Source organism: Perca fluviatilis, chromosome 2 (genome assembly GCF_010015445.1).
Source record: "Perca fluviatilis chromosome 2, GENO_Pfluv_1.0, whole genome shotgun sequence".
NCBI classification, from domain to species: Eukaryota; Metazoa; Chordata; class Actinopteri; order Perciformes; family Percidae; genus Perca; species Perca fluviatilis.
In genome coordinates, this window is record NC_053113.1 from 32,542,109 (window position 1) to 32,560,880 (window position 18,772).

General features: G+C 42.4%; 1 protein-coding gene across 5 annotated transcripts in view; it reads right to left on the reverse strand.

Annotated features, from left to right (window-relative positions):
- Positions 1-413: 413 nt before the first annotated feature.
- sipa1l3 (signal-induced proliferation-associated 1 like 3) overlaps positions 414-18,772 on the reverse strand; it is an 83,870-nt gene continuing 65,511 nt past the window's right edge. For 4 of the 5 annotated variants that reach the window (XM_039780747.1, XM_039780725.1, XM_039780732.1 and 1 more), the window contains 12 exons: positions 15,582-15,833; positions 15,012-15,194; positions 12,486-12,610; positions 11,498-11,610; positions 10,966-11,414; positions 8,875-9,105; positions 6,986-7,148; positions 6,708-6,882; positions 6,255-6,431; positions 5,155-5,281; positions 4,646-4,727; positions 414-4,018 (listed from right to left, as the gene is read on the reverse strand). In XM_039780747.1, the coding sequence (XP_039636681.1) occupies positions 3,824-4,018; positions 4,646-4,727; positions 5,155-5,281; positions 6,255-6,431; positions 6,708-6,882; positions 6,986-7,148; positions 8,875-9,105; positions 10,966-11,414; positions 11,498-11,610; positions 12,486-12,610; positions 15,012-15,194; positions 15,582-15,833 (2,272 nt within the window). In that variant the 3' untranslated portion in view covers positions 414-3,823. The remainder of the gene's footprint in view (positions 4,019-4,645; positions 4,728-5,154; positions 5,282-6,254; positions 6,432-6,707; positions 6,883-6,985; positions 7,149-8,874; positions 9,106-10,965; positions 11,415-11,497; positions 11,611-12,485; positions 12,611-15,011; positions 15,195-15,581; positions 15,834-18,772) is intronic. The other variant, XM_039780740.1, reaches the window with a different exon arrangement.

Here is an 18,772-nt window from a genome sequence, read left to right on the forward strand (position 1 = left end):
AATACCAAGGGGAGAAGTAAATATATAGCCTTTGTACTTGAAAGACTAATGGAGAATGGTAGTCTTACATTTCTTTTCCTACAAAATGGTGATAAAATAGTTGCATGTTCAGAGTTCCAGTAATTGTTTTTCCCCCTCTGGTATAGAAGTGATCATTTGACAGATCAACAGAAAAGCTACAATCTTGACATTAACATACAATAAACTAAATGTTTTAAACTGTTTCGTCAAATAAAAGCAATTTTAAGATGTGCCCTTGGGCTTTAGGAATGATGTGCTTTTCCTGATTCATACACAATCAAATGTGAAATATTTCTTTGATTAATGAAAAACAGTTGCAGCGCTAGTTTAGTACCACTTGTGTAGTACTTCAGAGGGATGAACGTTTCAAAAAGATAGAAAGTGAAACTATGTTCTGATAATCATTTTTAATATATTTTTTTTTTATAAAATAATGAAAACATAATTTACACTTTTAAATGTACAAGTTATTACAACCCAAAGAAAACGTTTAGTCTATGCATCCTGTACCCCTGCCACATGCAGAAAGCACCGACGCACAAACGGGAAAAGAAGCCAGAAAACAACGAGGGATCATACAAATCAGTTTGTACAGAGATCAGAAGTAGTACGGCATACACAAATAAAAACACAGTACCCTCTCATCTTCACTATTGTCTGCAACAGTGGGAATGTGTTTAAAAAATAAATTATCAAAATATTTAACATCTAAAAAACAAACCTAGGTATACAATATTACCAATAACCATAAAGCATTATTAATTTGTTCAACAGGGATCATTGTGTATGCTATAAATAGCTTAAAATTATACATAACATTATCAAACTTATATATATATATATATATATATATATATATATATATAAAGAAACATTGCCCCTTTAACATAAGCAAACCAATGAGACTTGCAGATACTAAGGTCACAGCTACACCTGCGAAGCTGCATGAATGAATGAAGGACTTCCTAAAGAAGGAACAACAGGAGTGTGTCACTTGAACTAAAAATGTCCAAACAGGAAGTAAAAACAGCTTGTTTTTGAGGAAGATCTGAACCTTATTATAGACTGAATCTGTTTATGAGAAAGTCTGAATCCAAGCAAAAAAGGTTCAAATAGGTATAAACGTTACTGGTTATCAAAGTTCCACAGCCCAAGTTGAAACTCTAACTGGCTGCAGAGGAATAAAGGAAGTGGAAACATGAAAGCAGGAAGAAATGGCAGGTTTTCTGCAACACTCGTTGCCCCCTTGTGTCATTGAAAAAAACGTATTTATTTTTGATAGTAGGAGCGGGCGATATGGAGAACATCTTTTGTCACAGCATAAGTCATTTTGTACGAAGGTATGAATATCAATATAGTCGACTTTAAGAAAAATCAATCGAGAAACTGTTCATATTTGTCCGTTTTAGGCAAATCAAGCAACTAAGTACCTTTATACAAAGTCTTAAATCATAATCATGATTGCCATGAAACAGTCCTGCTAATTGATTTGCAAATATGTCTAAAATGGGCTAATACACCCAGAGATATTAAAGGGATAACTACAATGGTATAAACAGTATGGCAAAACACAACTTGACATTGTCTCAGGCTACAATGCGTCACATCGCCCACTCCTAACTGATGGTTCAGTGTCATTAACAGCATCTTGAGGAACCTGAGTGAGTTAGGATTTAAAAATGCAAGAGTTCCAGTCACAGCGTGGAAGAAACCTCTTGATGAGAGACAAGTGGCTGTCCTACAGGGCAAAGCAGGAGACGACCATTCAGTACAATTGAAATCGGCAATATCTAAACTGACGCAGGAAGATGAAGAGTCACCCTCTGCAGGGATGTGTTGTCCATTCAGTACCAGCGTCCAAAAACACACACATCGTCTTTGTATGAAAAATAGATATAGTAGACAATAGTGTTAAGCAAGCTAGCAGTATAAATCATGTCTTTTGTGTTCATTAGGGATACCACAGAACACAGGGACAAGTCCTCTCATACACACAGACAGACTGGTTCTGATATGAAGGAGCTTCAGTGTCGTCGAGTGAGTTTCATGTACAGTAAATGTTTTCTATAAGCAGAAGTTCGTGGTGGCAGCTTCGCTGGGATTAGTATGCAAAGAAGACGTTATCATAAGAATAGTTTGACATTGTGAGGAATACCGTCACTCACTTTATAGTGGAGAGTTGGATGACAAGATTGACATGTTTGTCCGTTAAATAGGAGGCTACAGCAAACAGATGGTTAGCTTAGCATAAAGACTCGAAGCAGCCTGGCTCAGTCTAATGGCAAGTCCACTTACCAGCCCCTCTTCAGCTCACTAATTAACACATTTTTATATCTTAATACTATGAGGGCACTGTTTGTATTTAAAAACGAGAAGAAAAAAAAAAAGAATTGGTGTCACACCAGGACCAGTTGCCAGGCAACCAGCAGATACTCCTGGAAGTTACAAAAAAACAAAAAACAAACTGAAAAACCCTGTCCTTTTTACAACTTGGTTTTTGTTCGGGATTAGACTAATCAAATATAATGTGTAGATTAGTGAGCTTTAGAGGTGCTGCCAGGCAGTCTGTTAACATTCATCTGTATCCAGCTGTCATGCTAAGCTTCTAACCGTTTGCTGGCTGTAGCCTATATTTAATGGAAAGTCTTCGCCACAAAGCGAATACAAAATGTGCACAACTACGGCTTTAAATATTAGAAAAAAAGATGATTTTTTTTTTAAGACATACTGTGATAACGACGAAAATACGAAATAATCGTCCAGTACGTTTAGATCTGAGATGATACGGCACTGCTGAAAACAGTGAAAATTAACTTCAAAACAATGCACCACATTAGAGATATTTCACTAGTAATATCACTGAGCTTCATGACATCGACCATTTACACTCGCTCAACACGCTGATGGCTTGTTTCACATCTAAAGGGCCACAGGTTCATCCACGTAAACGGAGGAAAGAAGAATATTGTGGCCCACAAGTTTTCTTTTTGAAGTAAAGTAGTTTGTTCATCACTCAAAACGTCCAATAGCAGACCATTCCATTCAACCTCTCTCTCTCTCTCTCACACCAAAGGGTAATAAAAGGCATCTTGCCTTGAGCACAGATGCGTGTGTCGCACTGTTGTGCCATAATGCTTCTGAGTATTCGCAGTACCATCTCTCACACACACACACACACACACACACACACACACACACACACACACACACACACACACACACACACACACACACACACACCTCTTTAGTACGTCAATATCAGTACAATATAGGTAATATTGATACATGAGAATTGTACCACACAGGCATCTATCTACAGTACCATGTCTGTAGAGCTTCCATTACTTCTAGTGCATTCTGGGAGATGCAGTCTGTAATGAGTCTTTTTTTTTTTTTGGCTGACATCGCTGCAGGAACAGTATTAGGCCTCTCCAGGTGATGTAGTGTTCTCTAAAACAGTTTCCTCTCCTACTCGCTCGTCTGGCATAGCATATGTATTTATATATATATATTTATGACAGGTATAAGACTTCAGTTTATAAAAATAAACAGGCTCAAAGAATAGAGAGGGAAGGTCTCTGTCTGTGCGCAGGCTTGGTGAGACTTTCTGGGGAGTGTTGCATCTTAAAAATTATTTGTCTGTTTTCTTGCTCTCTCTACGGTTTAAGGCAGTCCAGTGGAAGCTAAGTGAGGTAACATCATTGTGACCTCTGCCGCCGCTCTGTGTGTGCAAGGAATCATGGGTACTCTCACAGTCACCCTCCCTCTGTGGCCTGAATCTCTTCAGCTTCTCCTGACGGCATCACTCCCTCTTTGAGTCAGTCTCGTGTGTTAAGGAGTGAGCCTCGTGGTCACTGTCTGTCTTGTCACTGTTAGTAAAAAGCCTGTTGAACTTGCGCAGCTGCTCGCTGGCTGTGTGGCTCTCCTCCTGCAGGCGCTGGTTATTCTCTCTCAGGTTGGCCATCTCTGCCAGCAGAACGACTTTATCCAGCTTCTCCTGGTGGCAGAGAGACAGAGAAACGGGGACTTTTCAGTTAAGTGTGACTGCACGTAAGATGCAACATTAATTGACACCAAAACATTGTTATCATAGGAACAGTTCGACATTTTGGGAAATACTCTCAGATGAGAAGGTCGATGCTACTCTCATTCTTTGTCCGCTAAATATGAAGCGACAGCCACGAAACTTAGCTTAGCATAACGACTTGAAACGGAGGGAAACAGCTAGCCTGGCACTGTCCTACAGTAACAAAAATCTGCCTACGAGCACCACATGACCCCTCAAAAACAACAATGTGTCATTTTTAGACTTTCGTATTGATTTTCGTACAAACTAAATAAACAAGATATTAAGCATTGCCTAAAGAGCTTTAGAGGTGCTGGTAGGGATTTTTGTCCCCCCTTTTTTTCTCTTCAAAATTTTCATGTGAATTACTAAATAATATTGATAAACTGAGGGTCTGTTTTGTAGCTTGAAGCCACACATTAGTAAAAAAAAAAACAACAACTCAATTATTAAAGTGTGAGACAGAAAATCAAAATTCTGGGTTAACATTTTGTCCTGGACTTTCTACTTTAATGGTTTAATAAAGGAAAAATGTAAAAAAAGAAAACAGATTCTCACTTTCTCCAGATCAGTGTTCAGCTGTTTTAACATCACCTCCAGGTGGTAGAGCCGGCCAGACAAATCGTTGGGCACCTCGTCGCTGTAAACACACACACAGCACTGAATACTTGGCATAGAACCAACAAACGCGTCAGACATAAAAGAAAAACACCCACCCACTGCTGCACAGGTTATGTAGGTGGTTAGGGAGGACAGGTTTGACTGTTTGTGTGAGTGCATGAATGCATTCTTTGTGTAAGACTGTTTGAGCTAAGGCTCTTCAGTTTCAATAATATATTGAGTGCTGCTCACTGGCAGGAAAAATAAATACCCTGTCTGGCAACCCAGAAACTGGCACAACAATTCAAACAACCAACTGTTTACTCTAGTGAGGCTACGGGGATTCGGTTTAAAGTCTGACAAATAAGTAAAGTACCACAAGGTGGCAGTAGTGACAAAGAGCTGTATTCCTGGGTTTCTCTGGTCTGGCTGCACTTCTTTACAACAACACAGCGAGGTTGTCCTACCCGCTGAAGGTCGGTGTGGTCCGTGGTGTCTGAGGAGTCTGAAACTGGACTGGACTGACCACTGGTCTCATGTCTGGACCTCCAACCTGCGGCTCGGTCAGTGAGAAGAGGGAAACTGCTCTTTGAGCTGCAACAGAGACACATGACACGTTCTAAAAGCTGCATAAATTAGTCTTTTTACCCAAGTGTCCCTCGGGGTACATGACACAATATCAGCACAGCACAGGAGGACCCGGCAGCAGGTAAGGTTATGGATCCAGTGTTGGCTTGAGTCAAGTGGGTTTGTCAGTGCCGTGATCGTCTTTGTGGTTGCAGAGGACACGAGGGACGGGAGAGGGAGAGAGAGAGAGGGAGGGAGAGGGGGGGAGAGAAAGAGAGAGAGAGAGAGAGAGAGAGAGAGAGAGAGAGAGAGAGAGAGAGAAGAAATGGCGGCTGGGAAGCACAGCAGGCGAACGCACAGATCTCTCCTTTCCCAGGAGTGTCGTGTGACAGGGGAGAGTCAATAATCGGATATTTAACAGAAATGATCAACAGGTCAGAGTCTTATGAAGGAGACCTACTGATTTGTTTTTCGTATTGACAAAATGCCAGTACCGTATTTGAGTGCCTTAATTCTCACAGTAAGAATTATGGCGAATGAGCCACCATTGAATGTTTAAAAGTTTTGTAAATTAATTAATGCAAGCATGTACATCCCTAATGCAAGTTGTGTCTAACTAAAAGATAATGGAAGTAAATTAATCTGTTCATTTTAATTATAGCTTATTACACATGTTTTAAAAGTAGCAAGTAGTAACACAGTAAGAAAAAATAAATCATGAAATGCAGTTTTTTGACACGTCAAGATGCATCTATAATCGTTTTATCGTCGCATCGTAGCCCTCTGAATCGGAATCCAACCGAAGCGTGAGGAGCCTAGAGGTACCTAATGTTACACACCCCCACGTGGGGCAAACATGCGCAGAAAGAATATATTTATTTCAACCAGAGAGAAACAATCAGAGTTATGTGTATGTAACTTTCAGCCAAAAACAGAATTTATGCAGAATTTTTGCTCCAAACCATAACAGATTTAGAATCTCACGATGAGTTGAACAAACCTAATCCTGATGTGCCTCCATCCTCACCTTCGTAGGCTTTAGCAGCGTTGACCAGGCTGGACCACTCGAGTCCACAGGCTGTGTCAGGAAGAGGCATCAGCCCGGGATCGAGCCTCCTCAGGGGGGGAACTTTGTCTCTAACTTCTGTGAGAGACAGCTCTGAGGCAGACAGAGGCACTGAGGGACAGGAGAGGAGAATAGCTGCAGTGAGTAACCAAAACTCTGCATGAAACAAGGACATACAACAATGTTGTCGAAGTTACGAAAGCAACGGTTACTTTTTAACTTGTGCATAACAATCCTAATAGCTTTCACCACTGGGCTCCTTGGATCCCCACAGAATGAAAGTTGGCAGCCAATGCCCTCAACACAGCTGTGTTGGCAGCACAAACAAGCTTTGTTCACCTGCGTTAAAAACTAAATGACAACTGTCATGCTGCAGTTGAAACTCACCCTTCTTGCTCTGCATGTGGTTGGAGGAGACGGCGTGTCTGCGTGTGGGCAGTGTGCAGGTGAACAGTACGTCAGTGGGCGTCGTCGGCTTCTCAGAGTTGGCGAAGCTGGCCTCTCTGCGCCCGCTGCACAGCGACTCATCTGAAAAGGTGCGCTGCAAGGTTCGCCTGGGAGACTACAGGGGGAAAAGTGACCGAGATCAGAGAGCTGTGTGTGCAAGTTCATCAAAGCAAGACTGGTGACTGATATAATGGTGTCCAGTGTCAAGTGTTCCTCACTGGATCTCTTTGTGGCGCCTCTCCCGGGTTGTCCATGATGATCAGTTTCTTTAGGTCGTCTTCAATGGTGCTTTTGTATGTCCGTCGGGGAGAACGCAGGTCCCTCAGCGAGGCTCGGAGCCGAGGTTGTCCAAACACGTTTTTTGAGTTTGTATCCACCTGCCTGGAGACACGAGACATGAGCACCAAAAAAACCAAAGGATAGTATGTATCTTCTCCCCACACTGACCCCAAACCATTTACACTTCAAGGCCATTTACAAGTCAGTAAATGGCATCACTGCTATCTGTGTGTTACAGTTCTCAAAAAGCCTTTGCTACAGGAAACAACAACAACCTCCTAACTACCAAGCTACATGCTGAAAATGGCAACTTTTGATGAACATTTGGATCCTGCTATAGGGCAGGCCTGATTCCAAGGCCCGCTTGGATCTTTCGGTGAATGATTGTAAAGATTTACAAAGAATATGTTTACGGCATTTATTATCTTACAGGGACGTGCTAGCATGTTTGCCCACTGGTTATGGAAAAAGCTTATTTTGCAGCTAATTTAAAAAAGCTTACGTTACTGTATTGTGTTAACAGTTAACTTCATTCAATATATTATGTGTCGTTTCCTTTCGAGACGTGCAAATGTTCCTGGCCTCACGTCGTCCTACTCAGATTCTAGTCAGAATATGAGTCTGATACTGCTCCATTGGGCTGTGATTATGGGGCGTGTTTCAACCGAACCAGGAAAGTAAATGCCTCTGCACTCAATTGGATAGACCTACAACCAATCAGAGCAACGGAGACAGATGTCACAGAAGCTGCAAGTCAAAGGCAGGCTTCGACAGAGCAAAGGCAGAGGCAGCAGTTTCCATGTCGTGTGGACGGGTGTGGCAATGTGTATACATACATGATCGCGGTTCTCTGTTCCTCTTTAAAAGTTAATGCACTGTCGATATCTTCTAGAACAGATGCGATGGCGGAATCTACACATCTCAATTCTCCGGCGGCAGCCATCTTTGTTGTAAACAAATTCAACCCAAGTGCTCTTTGGTGACGTGGTTGATTACGTTACTGTTGATCATCTGTCCATCATCGTATAAAGCCTGCTCTGACAATTTGATTGATCCGAACAGTTCTGGTTCGAGCATAGGCTAGTTTCTCCACAACGGATCAAGTCCAGACCGAACTTCTCGACCTGAAATGTTGTGGGCGGGGCTAAGTTCGGCTGGCATCCAGGCTAAAATGTTTCACCAAAACTAATTCCTTCCCAAGACTATTCTGCAGAGGCGCCGTCGCTGTGTCCGGAGCTTAGCAGTGTCCAAGACGATTATGATTGGTTTAAAGAAATGCAAACAAGCTAGAGCATTTTTTTCTCTCCTATCCCAGAATGTATGTGTGGTGTACACAGAGTTATGCCTATTATTTCATACTTTCCTGTAGTCTTTGTTTTTTTGTGTATTTTAATTACATGATAATTTTACCCTTTTGTTGAATGGGTCACTTTTTAAGGGCCATACAGGTTGGGAATCACTGGTTTATACAAAATTTGTATATGATCCTATTTTGCATCAGAAGGAGATGGATTTTTTGTTGCATGAAGTGCAAAGGAAGAACTCACTCCATTTCAAAGATTTATTTTACTAAATACACAACGCCATGGCTTGAACTACAGACTGGACTGAGGAGTGGGGTGTTTTAGATGCACTTTTAAAGTGTGCTTGGTAAACTCCTTATATTTAAACGTGTGATGTTCTAATAACAGAATGTAAGATTGCTGCTCATTGGTGGAGATCAAAAAATAAATATGGTAAGAAACGTGAAAACAACCCTGATTTCATTAGTGAAGATAATATTTCTAAATCAAAGCTGCTCATTTGAAGCTCTCAGGCAATAACTTACTTCTTGCTGTTGCTGCTGTCAGAGCTGGATGTCGTGGTTACGTTTAAAGGGGACGGGCTGGTGTCGCCGTTCTGCCAGGCTGAGTGTCTGCTCTTCCCATAAAAGGCCTTGGGGGCGGAGCTGGACAAAGGGACAGAGCTTAACTGAGCTGAAGTGGGTGTTGTCGTAGCGGCTCGGACGGGCCGGGCTTTCTCAGCTGTCGGAGTCCTGTAACCTTGCGGTGTGTATGCCCTGAGAGAACACACAGATATACACGAGATTAATGCATCACAATAAACAACAATGTGAAAATCTGCTGTCTTGACCACAGTTAGCCACAGAAAGATGTTTCGATTTCACCTGCTAACACTGATAAGCTGGGAACTTTTATCGGAGGATACATTTTAGGCCTTTATTTCCAGACAGCTTAGACTTGAAAGGGGAGCGAGAGGGGGAATGACATGCAGAAAAGGACCGGAGTTGAACCCGCGGCCGCTGTATCGAGGACTGAGCCTCTTTATATGGACGCTCCCTCTACCAGATGAGCTACCCAGGCGCCCAGTTGCTGAAACATTTTTAGTGAATAAGATTTTCAGAGGCAACTATGGTATACTGACTTCACTCAATATTTGTCAGAAAATAGGCCGAATCTGCTTGTCTACCGTCCTTTTCACAGGAAAAGATTAATATTTATAGTTTATCTCAACAGACAAGTCACACATAGCTGATAGATGAGGCAAGTACATTCATTTAATCTAAAAGAACAAGATATTTAGATCACAGGAAGGAACATGCAGAGAAAATAATATTATATTGTTTACTATTTGCCCCTTTGCAGGATCATTAAAAAAGTCCTTTCTGCCAACAATGACTTTTAGCATGTTGACACTTTAAAGGAATAGTTCGACATTTTGGGGAATAACCAAAAATCAGCACCCCTAAAGTGTGTTAATTAGTGAGCTTTAGAGGTGCCTGTGGTAGTGTGACTTTTCTTGTTTTTTTATTTATTTATTTTTTTACATTTGGACAGAGCTAGGCTAGCTGTTCCCCCGTTTCCAGTCTTTGTGCTAAGCTAACTGCTGGCAGTAGCAGATATGAGAGTGGTATTCAGCTTCTCTCGATAAGAAAGTGAAAAAGCATACTTCCGATATTGTCAAACTATTCCTTTAAGAAAGAAGACATAATTATCATGCAAATGAGTGACAGTTGTGGGAGAACTTCTGGCATGTAAGGCCACTATAAACATATGACCCAAATGATCAGAGCACAGATATTTTTGTTTTGCTCACAGAGGGTAAATTTAGTTTCTTTTAAGGCTCTTTGTATGTGTTGTCTTTCCACGTGGTTATATTAATGCATAATTTATTCTTGTAGCATACATCTTCCTTTCCTCCTCTTCATTAATCAGTCAATGAAGATAGAGTACGCAATTGAAGTCGAGGATGCGTCGTCTGTGTAACAGTATCACACAGCAGATACTATGCTACTGACTAACACTTACTGTAATCCTGTCACCAAAACAAACCAAACACCTTACAACACTGTCTGTGCACAATACCTGTGATGAATCATCTGTGTCCTAAAGCTGTTTTAATTTGATGTCTATATTATGTTGATGGTCCAATACGTCCCAGGCACAGACTGCAACATCAGATTCAATGGCACTCAGGGTTTAATCCAACACAGAGCGGTCAAAGCCTGTGTATGTTTGTATGTTGTTTTATGCCTGCGTGCATCTGTGATGTGGGGGTGGCAAGTTCACCAGCAGAAGGGATCACGTGATGATCTGTATGTTTCACAAGGATTAGGCTGCTTTAATCCTTAATGTACCCTTTAAAGATAGATTTTCATTTATTAAACTATTGTTAAAAATCTGGTGGTGGTACGTATGTGGTGATTGGTGCATCATTCCTCAAATAATGCAAAGATTCCTCAAAGCATACATTCTCCATTAGGCTGAGCAGAATTAAACTGCAAGATGTAGGACCACAACACTCTCCATACAATAAAAGCCAGCACCTATCTGCTGTGTAAAGGAGGTTAATATTAGTTAATATCAGCTTCATAAAAATGCCATTAAAGCTGCATCTCATAATTGAGTCGGTCTCTTACCTGGGTTTGAAAGCATCCATTTTATCAGTGCTGGAGCCCGGAGGCGGGAATGTCCTGGTCCGGTACCCTTTGTTCTGATTGGCTGCAGCTGGTATGATGGGTGAAGACTCTCGTCTCCTCGCTTCTCCGCTGCTGCCGCTGCTCCTTCCCACGGACAGCTCTGGGATGCCGCTGTAGGCCGCAAAGGAGTGCATGGGCTTATGGGACTGGCTGTTGGACATGTTTCCGGGGCGATTGTTGTTGTAGTGGGTCGAGGCGTCAATGCCGCTGTCGTTAGACCCCCCCTTATTGAGAAGGTCGGGGTCAGGGTCGGCTGGGTCGCCGAGGCAACCCCCGCCTCCTCGCTCTCCTCCAGCTCCTCCGTCGAACCAGCGCTCGTCGCTGTGGCTGCTGGAGGCGTTACTGGACAGAGTGTTACTGCTGGAGTGGCTGGAGTACTGAGTCTCGCCCTGCAGAGGACAAGAGCGCAACATTTAGACACACTCACAGAGGCAAAGAAGATGAACAAATGAGAAATGATGACGAGTCTGACCTTCGAGTGTCTGTTTGGAGAGTCTTTCCCAGGGACATCCTGTCTGGTTAGTCTCCTCTGCCCTCCTCCACCACCTGGTCCCCGAGACGTCGCTGGGACATGCCAGAGGGGTTCTAGACAAAAAAAAACACACACACAGACACTCACAGGATTAAAGAAAATTACACTGAAACTCCATGGTTGGCAAAGAGGATTAAATACTTATAGCACATTTAAACACTGACCTCCACCCACCAATGCACATAATCAGACTCACTCCGGTATCTCTACTCTACTGTGCAACACACACACCCACCCTCCCACCCTCCCACCCACCCTTTGACATAATATAGAGTGTGTGAATGTAGTTAAATAAAATAACAAGTCTGATTAAGTTACAACCAGCAATAAATAATTTGTTGGCCACATATCAAAATGGCGTACATGTAAACAAACTGTTGCCTGTTTACACATCAAGCAGATAGGGAGCAACATTATCATTCATTTTGAGTCATGTTTTTGACCACCTGATGAATGTAAGTCCAATAGTCATAATACTCTTTTAGCTCTGTGTTTGATCTCTACTACCAATTGAGAAAAATATCTGCACCACTGTGTTTAACACAATGCTAGTTGCCTATTGTTTCCATCTGCTGTTTGGTGCGCAGCAGGTGGTGTACAGTGGGGTTTTTAGAGCTTTTTACTGAAAATGACTGCCTGCTGTGGCCGAAAAACGCTGATGAGAGCTATGAGAATGAATCAAAAGAATAACATTGCAGCCGGAAAGCCAAAACAAAGGGCTAGAAACGCTAAAACTTTAAAGAGCTGAGGGGAGCTGCAGATCTGTGGGTTCATCACTATAAACAACCCCTTTCACATACGTAGTACATAAGTAGTCATTTGATCCACGGTCAATATAAAAAGATTGATTATAGGAGCTTGATAGAAATGCAGCAAGTACACAACTTATTGCACATTAATTGCTTGCAGTTTTTTGAAGGTGGTGTACCTGTTTTGCAGCGCTCCATGGTGCTGTCCTGACTGGTGAAGCCTGAGGAAGACTCTCCGCTTGAGTTGATGTCCACACTGAGGTGGGGCTCATAAGGCAGCAGGGGGCGCTGTCCTGCTCCATATCTACACAGATGGATCATAGTAGGAGGGAAGGCATTTTATTAATAATATATACGCACACACATACATACATATATACATATATGCACACGCACACAGTTTGGATTTGAATTTCAGTTTCTGTTTTGCATCCTGATGGCGGTTGAATAAACTCATTTCTCTGGTTGGGCGAGATGTAATCAACCTCCACACAGTGAGGAAGAGCCACCCACACAACAGATCCCTCCGCAAGGAGACAGTGTGTTCATACACATCTAACTGCAGACATGAACAAATTATACAGTACAGCCTCATCTTATGAACAGATATAATCCACCTCTAGCACACAAAGCAGTTATGAGTAGGGATGCACTGAAGCCAGATTTTTTGGGTTCGGCCGAATACCGAACCGAACCATAAACAACATGGAATCAAGGAGAGGGTTAACTTTTCCTGCTACAGATTTCTCACCGTGGTCAGAAAGAACAGAGGAGACACTTTGTTTCTCTCACTATGACTCTAGAGTCGCTACTCACTCTAAAGCTAATCGCCGTCACTCTCTCACTTCTCCCTCGCTCTATTACCCACTCCCCAAACACACACACATGCCGGCTCGACGCACACACCAGCGCACAAGTAAAAACATCAGGCCACTTATGTAGGCTACAGTGAAAGCTCTGCGTGGAGCCTCCGCAGAACTGTAAAACAGGCTTAAACAACGTCTGGTTAACACAAGTTTCTAGCTGTGACTGTCCTTCCCATAGATACAGAACAATAGATATGACATGACGTCATAACTAATGGCATAACTGTCCGCCATCTTACTAAGGTACTGTTTACAATTGTCACCTATGGCAACAAGTATGGTTGTCAGCTGTGCAGCACTTAACTGCTTTACCAGAAGAACCGAAGAGACCCAGGAGGCTGCCATCACTTTCCACATGTCAGTAGGAGTAGATAGAGTATTTTTTCTCTTCTTTTTTTAACTATAAATACAGAAAAGTTGGTGAACTAGCTAGCTAGCTAGTTACGTTACCTAGCAACCGTTAACGGACCGGCTGAGATGTCAGTTATTGGTGATTGCTAGCTAGCTCTTAACAGCATTTATGAACAGCAAACATGTTTTAGTTTGATTTTTGACCTCAAATAAGACATTTAGTAACTTAACGTTATAACAGCTTTTTTAAACACGTTTCTCTCATGTCTCTTATCGTAACTACCGCTCTATAGACCATAATACTGAATCTATTTAGGATTTCTACATAAAAAAATATTGTTTAATGTATAATAGCCTTTCAGAATAACAAAGTTTTTACATATTAAGTTCAGGCAAAATTGAAAAAATAAAATTATTACTTGCAATATAAATGCAAAATTATGAGATTATCTTTATAATTGAACAAATTACTTGTTCTCTTGGAGCTATATCAATCAAAATTCCACCCAAATCTCTATTTTTTGTTTCTTTCTAGAAAGGCACAGTTGTCTTACAGTCATTACTTTGAATTAAAACCACTATTGATGTATTGATAGAAAAATATAAGTATTATAAAGACAACATGAGCCTCTTTCCGCATTGATTCCAATTGAAGCAATTCTAAAACTTAACCCTGGTAAAATGGCTGCCAAGTGGTTCCATTCTGGAGTGGCAAGTCAGAATTACATGTCATATCTATTGTTCTATATCTATGGTCCTTCCTTTGCCGTACCTGAAGTTGCTGCATTTTGGCTGCTGTCTGTAGATTCCTTCACGCACAACTCGTATACTTTCGGATGTTTCATACGCAAATGTCTTAATAGCGGCGATGTTGTGTATTGTTTAGGGTCCTTGCCACCACGAGAAAAATCAGTATTGCAAATTGAACATGTAGTTCAACTTGAATTGCCTTCTTTTGACTGAAAGTATTGCCAAACAACACTTTTTTTGCTCAAAAGTTCCATTTTCACTTTCTTACAGCCTACTGCATTGAACGGTCCACCTACGTAAACACCGTCCCGTAATCAACGGCGGCGTCATTACTTCGACTAGCGTAGCGCACAAAGAGTATAGAAGTAACAAGAGGTGAAACTCAATAGAACGTTGTGTTGTCAGTCCAAGATGGCGGAGCTGCAGCTCGGTCACGGGTGCGTTTGTTGCAATGGAACATTCTATTGAGTTTCGCATCTTGTTACTTCTATACTCTTTGACAAGAGGAGAAACTCAACACAACATTCTATTGACTTTCGCCTCTTGTTACTTCTCTTTGATAGAGTTTGTTTCGGTGGAAAAAAATTCTAAAGTTCAGCAGAACCCGAACCCCGTCAAAAAGCCCAAAGAACTCTGGGTTCGGTGCATCCCTAGTTATGAGTAACATCGGACATGCTTAATCAAGATCAAAAGAGTGACTGAGGAGAGCTCGGAGAACCTAAAGACCACACAACGCACCTGTCGGGGGAGGGTTTGTAGCGTACAAAGGGGCCTGGTGTGATCCCAGGTGGCCCCATGGTGGAGAGGCCGACCAGGCCTGAGGAGGGTGAGGAGAAGCTGGCTGAGGGGTTTCTGTAGGGTAGCATTCTGTCGCCTACTGCAGGAGACAGACTGTAGTGGTTCTCTGGGTAGCTCACTGGCCTGGAAGACATACAAATAGGATGGTTAACCAACAGAACAACAAACAGACCACAGAGAGGTGAGGCATATGAGTAAGACTGCTACAGGAACACAAGAAACCATTTATCTAACATGCCAGGATTTGGTTGTGGTTATTAACTTTGGCACAAGGCAGTGAGACACCATCTCCAAGTAAGATGTGTGGGTAGCAACGGAGAACAAAAAGGGTTAAAACAAATGGTTCTTTAAGAGAATATCTGTTCCTATCAATAATCAATATCAGATAATCTAGATAAATACATTGCTACCGATAATATCAGTATACTTAGTTATAAATAACCCAATTGGATCTCTTCTGTAATCTAATGTGACTAAATAAATCCAGCGCAGTGGCTCTCTGAGTCTCACCTCTTAGAGTTGAGGTGCTGGGGCTCCCTGTAGGGAACAGGCATCAGGGTCTTGTGTGAGCGGGGCAGTGGAGGAGGTGGGGGACCCATGGGGGCCCAGCGCTGCGGGTTGGGGGCACTGTGGAGCCCTGGAGGAATGGGTGGGCTGTCCCATCGCCACGTTGGGCGAGGGGAGGGTCGATAGCCTGCTGCCAGAGGCTCAGGTTCTGGCTTCTGCTCCATGGTCTTCATCTCATACTCCTCTGTGCAGCCCCTAAAGAGACAGCCAGCACAACAAGTGAATCAACTTAACTTGCTTGCCACTTAAATGTCCTCGCCTTCATCCACAGATTTTGATCCTCAGCTAAAATGCACTGATGAGAAGCAGCAGTGTCCTCTCTGAAGATCTGGAGTGCCACATCACACTTCATCCCTGTGTGATGTGAAGTGTACAGTCAGTTTATTAAAAAGATAGTTTAGAAAGACAGTACTGTTTACATATACAGGCAGGCGCCATCTTGGGAAAACAGTCTGACCAGTCGAACGACATGCATATATTTTAAATAACAGATATAATTCATGCATTTCCATGTAATTACATTTCACAAACGTAATTCCTATCGACCCATTGGGAAACCACGGACCATGGGAGATTTCAAGTGACAGATCAGCTCACGTTGCAAGGTGTTCGTCGTGACTGTTTTGCCAAGATGGCGCCCACCTGTATACGTGAACGGTCTTTCTAAACTGTCTTTTTAATAAACTGTCTGTACACTTACAAAGTTCTCAATGCTTCGGTTTACATGTAGGGACCCTCATTATGCTACCGTGGAAGTGTGGTGCTATTTTGAGCCTTGGTGGTGGTATAGAAATAGCAATTTCTTTTTACTTTACCCGTGCCCCGACGACTAGCTTTATAAGGTAATTAGCGGTTTGCGATAAAACTGGTCACATTCGATTAGCATGAAAACATATGCCAGAGAATGGTCGAACTCGGACATGTGTTATTAATCCCTAGGTTCATTTTGTGCTGGATTTATCCTTTAAAAAGGGTTGGTTCACCCCAATTAGGACTGCAAGTAATGATTATTTTCATTATCAAATCAATCTGCAGAGTGTTATTTTGTCTGACAAACAGTCTTAACCCCAAAGATGATAATTTACTGTCATAGAAGGCAAGCAAATATTCATATTTGAGAGGCTAAACTACTGACATTTTGGACATTCTTGATTAAAACGGATTTAAATGATTTAAACCAGAAATCCTCTCCTCACCATGAACTATCTTGCCCTCCTATCCTGTATTTATGTCTCTGTTCTTCACATTTTAAATTTTCTTTAAAAAAAGATTTCTATTGTATGAAATGTGCTATTCAAATAAACTTGCCTTGCCTTAAACGATGAATTGATTATCAAAATTCTTGCAGGTACATTTTCTATCTATTAACTAATTGATTAATGACTTTTTGTTATAGCTCTAACCTAAATTACAAAAAAACAACAAAAAAACTGATTATAAAGGACTATTTCTTCACCAAAAAATAGTTCCAATTAAAACTGTACACGGTGAACAGTTTGGATTATTGGACATTATAAGTTGCTATATAATAAGTATAGTTTTTCAATGCTGTGAGCAGAATACATTAAATTCCATTCACCCTAATTGTATTGTGGTGGAAGAAGAAATCTCAGTGGCACAAATAAATAAACATCAACACTATCTGCATGGACAGATACCAGCAGAGGTAAGTGAGAAAATAGGTTTCTTGTAATTTAGGTTAAGTGTTTCTTTAGTGTTTAACCTGGACTAAATGTAGAGCCTGGTCACACTAAACCCTCCATCTACTCTGCTACAAGAATGTAAAACATCATCAAATGAAAGCTGTAGAAATGTAAACAAATATATCAGTAGAAAATATGAAAACTAGAAAATAACACACTTTGATCAATCAAGGGATACTACAAACTCAATCAATATCCATATTGTGACATAGCAGTAGTACAAACCTTAGAGAGAGCAGCGTCTACATATGTTGACATGCAGTGTTTTTTCAATCACACTGGCGGAGGTGACACAGCTGGAGCTCCCCAACACACACACACACACACACACACACACACACACACACACAGACACAGACACACACACACGTGGTCAAACACACTACAACATCACTCCTTTTCTCCTCTGTATCCTTCCATCTTGCACGAGCACGGCCACGAGTCAGAGCAGAAAGGAATATCTGGTTTCTCTTTCTCTCTCTCCTCCACCCACCTCTCTCACTCTCTGTGGTGTTGAGACATGTCCTCCTTACCGAGCGCTTCTCTGCCTCTCCAACTCAATAATCCCAGCCTCTTTGTCTCTCTCTCTCTCTCTCTCTCTCTCTCTCTCTCTCTCTCTCTCCTCCCTCTTTTCCCTCCTTTTCATTCGCACAGGGCTTGCATTTTTAATTAATCACTTCCACTCTTTATTTATTTATTTTTTGTGGTCTCCTTTTTTCCCCTGCAGATTCCAGGCCCTAATCTCATGCAATCTGCTTGCCTGGCACACAACGGCAAATGAGTCAGAGAGTGTGCATGTGTATGTGTGTGAGTGTCAAAGGGATTTAACTTGGTGTAATTAAACTGCCTCCAACATTAAAGATATCTAACCACTGCGCAATCACACAGTCAGCCACAATGACTGTTTTTAAAAGCCCTGGTTTAACGCCCTGCCCCACGCACCACACACACACACACACACACACCCCCCACACACACCCACACACCCCCACACACACACACACACACACACACCCTCAGTCAGAAAGGGACACACACACACACACACACACACACACACACACACACCCCCCCACCCCCCCCCCCCCCCCCCCCACACACCCACACCCCCACACACCCCCCCCCACACCCCCCCCCCCCCCCCCCCCCCCCCCCCCCCCCCCCCCCCCCCCCCCCCCCCCCCCCCCCCCCCCCCCCCCCCCCCCCCCCCCCCCCCCCCACACACACACACACACACACACACACACACACACCTCTTGTGGTTATTTCTTCACCTCGATAACACCACATCAGCACCTCGTAAAGCCTCGTTATTTTGTCTTTGTCAAGACCGTATGTGTAGATGAAAGGTTGGAAAAGGATGACGGCAGGCAAAAGAAATAGATCGTGGGAGGAGGGGAAACAAGGCGTAAGCATAGTAAGCTGAGCGAG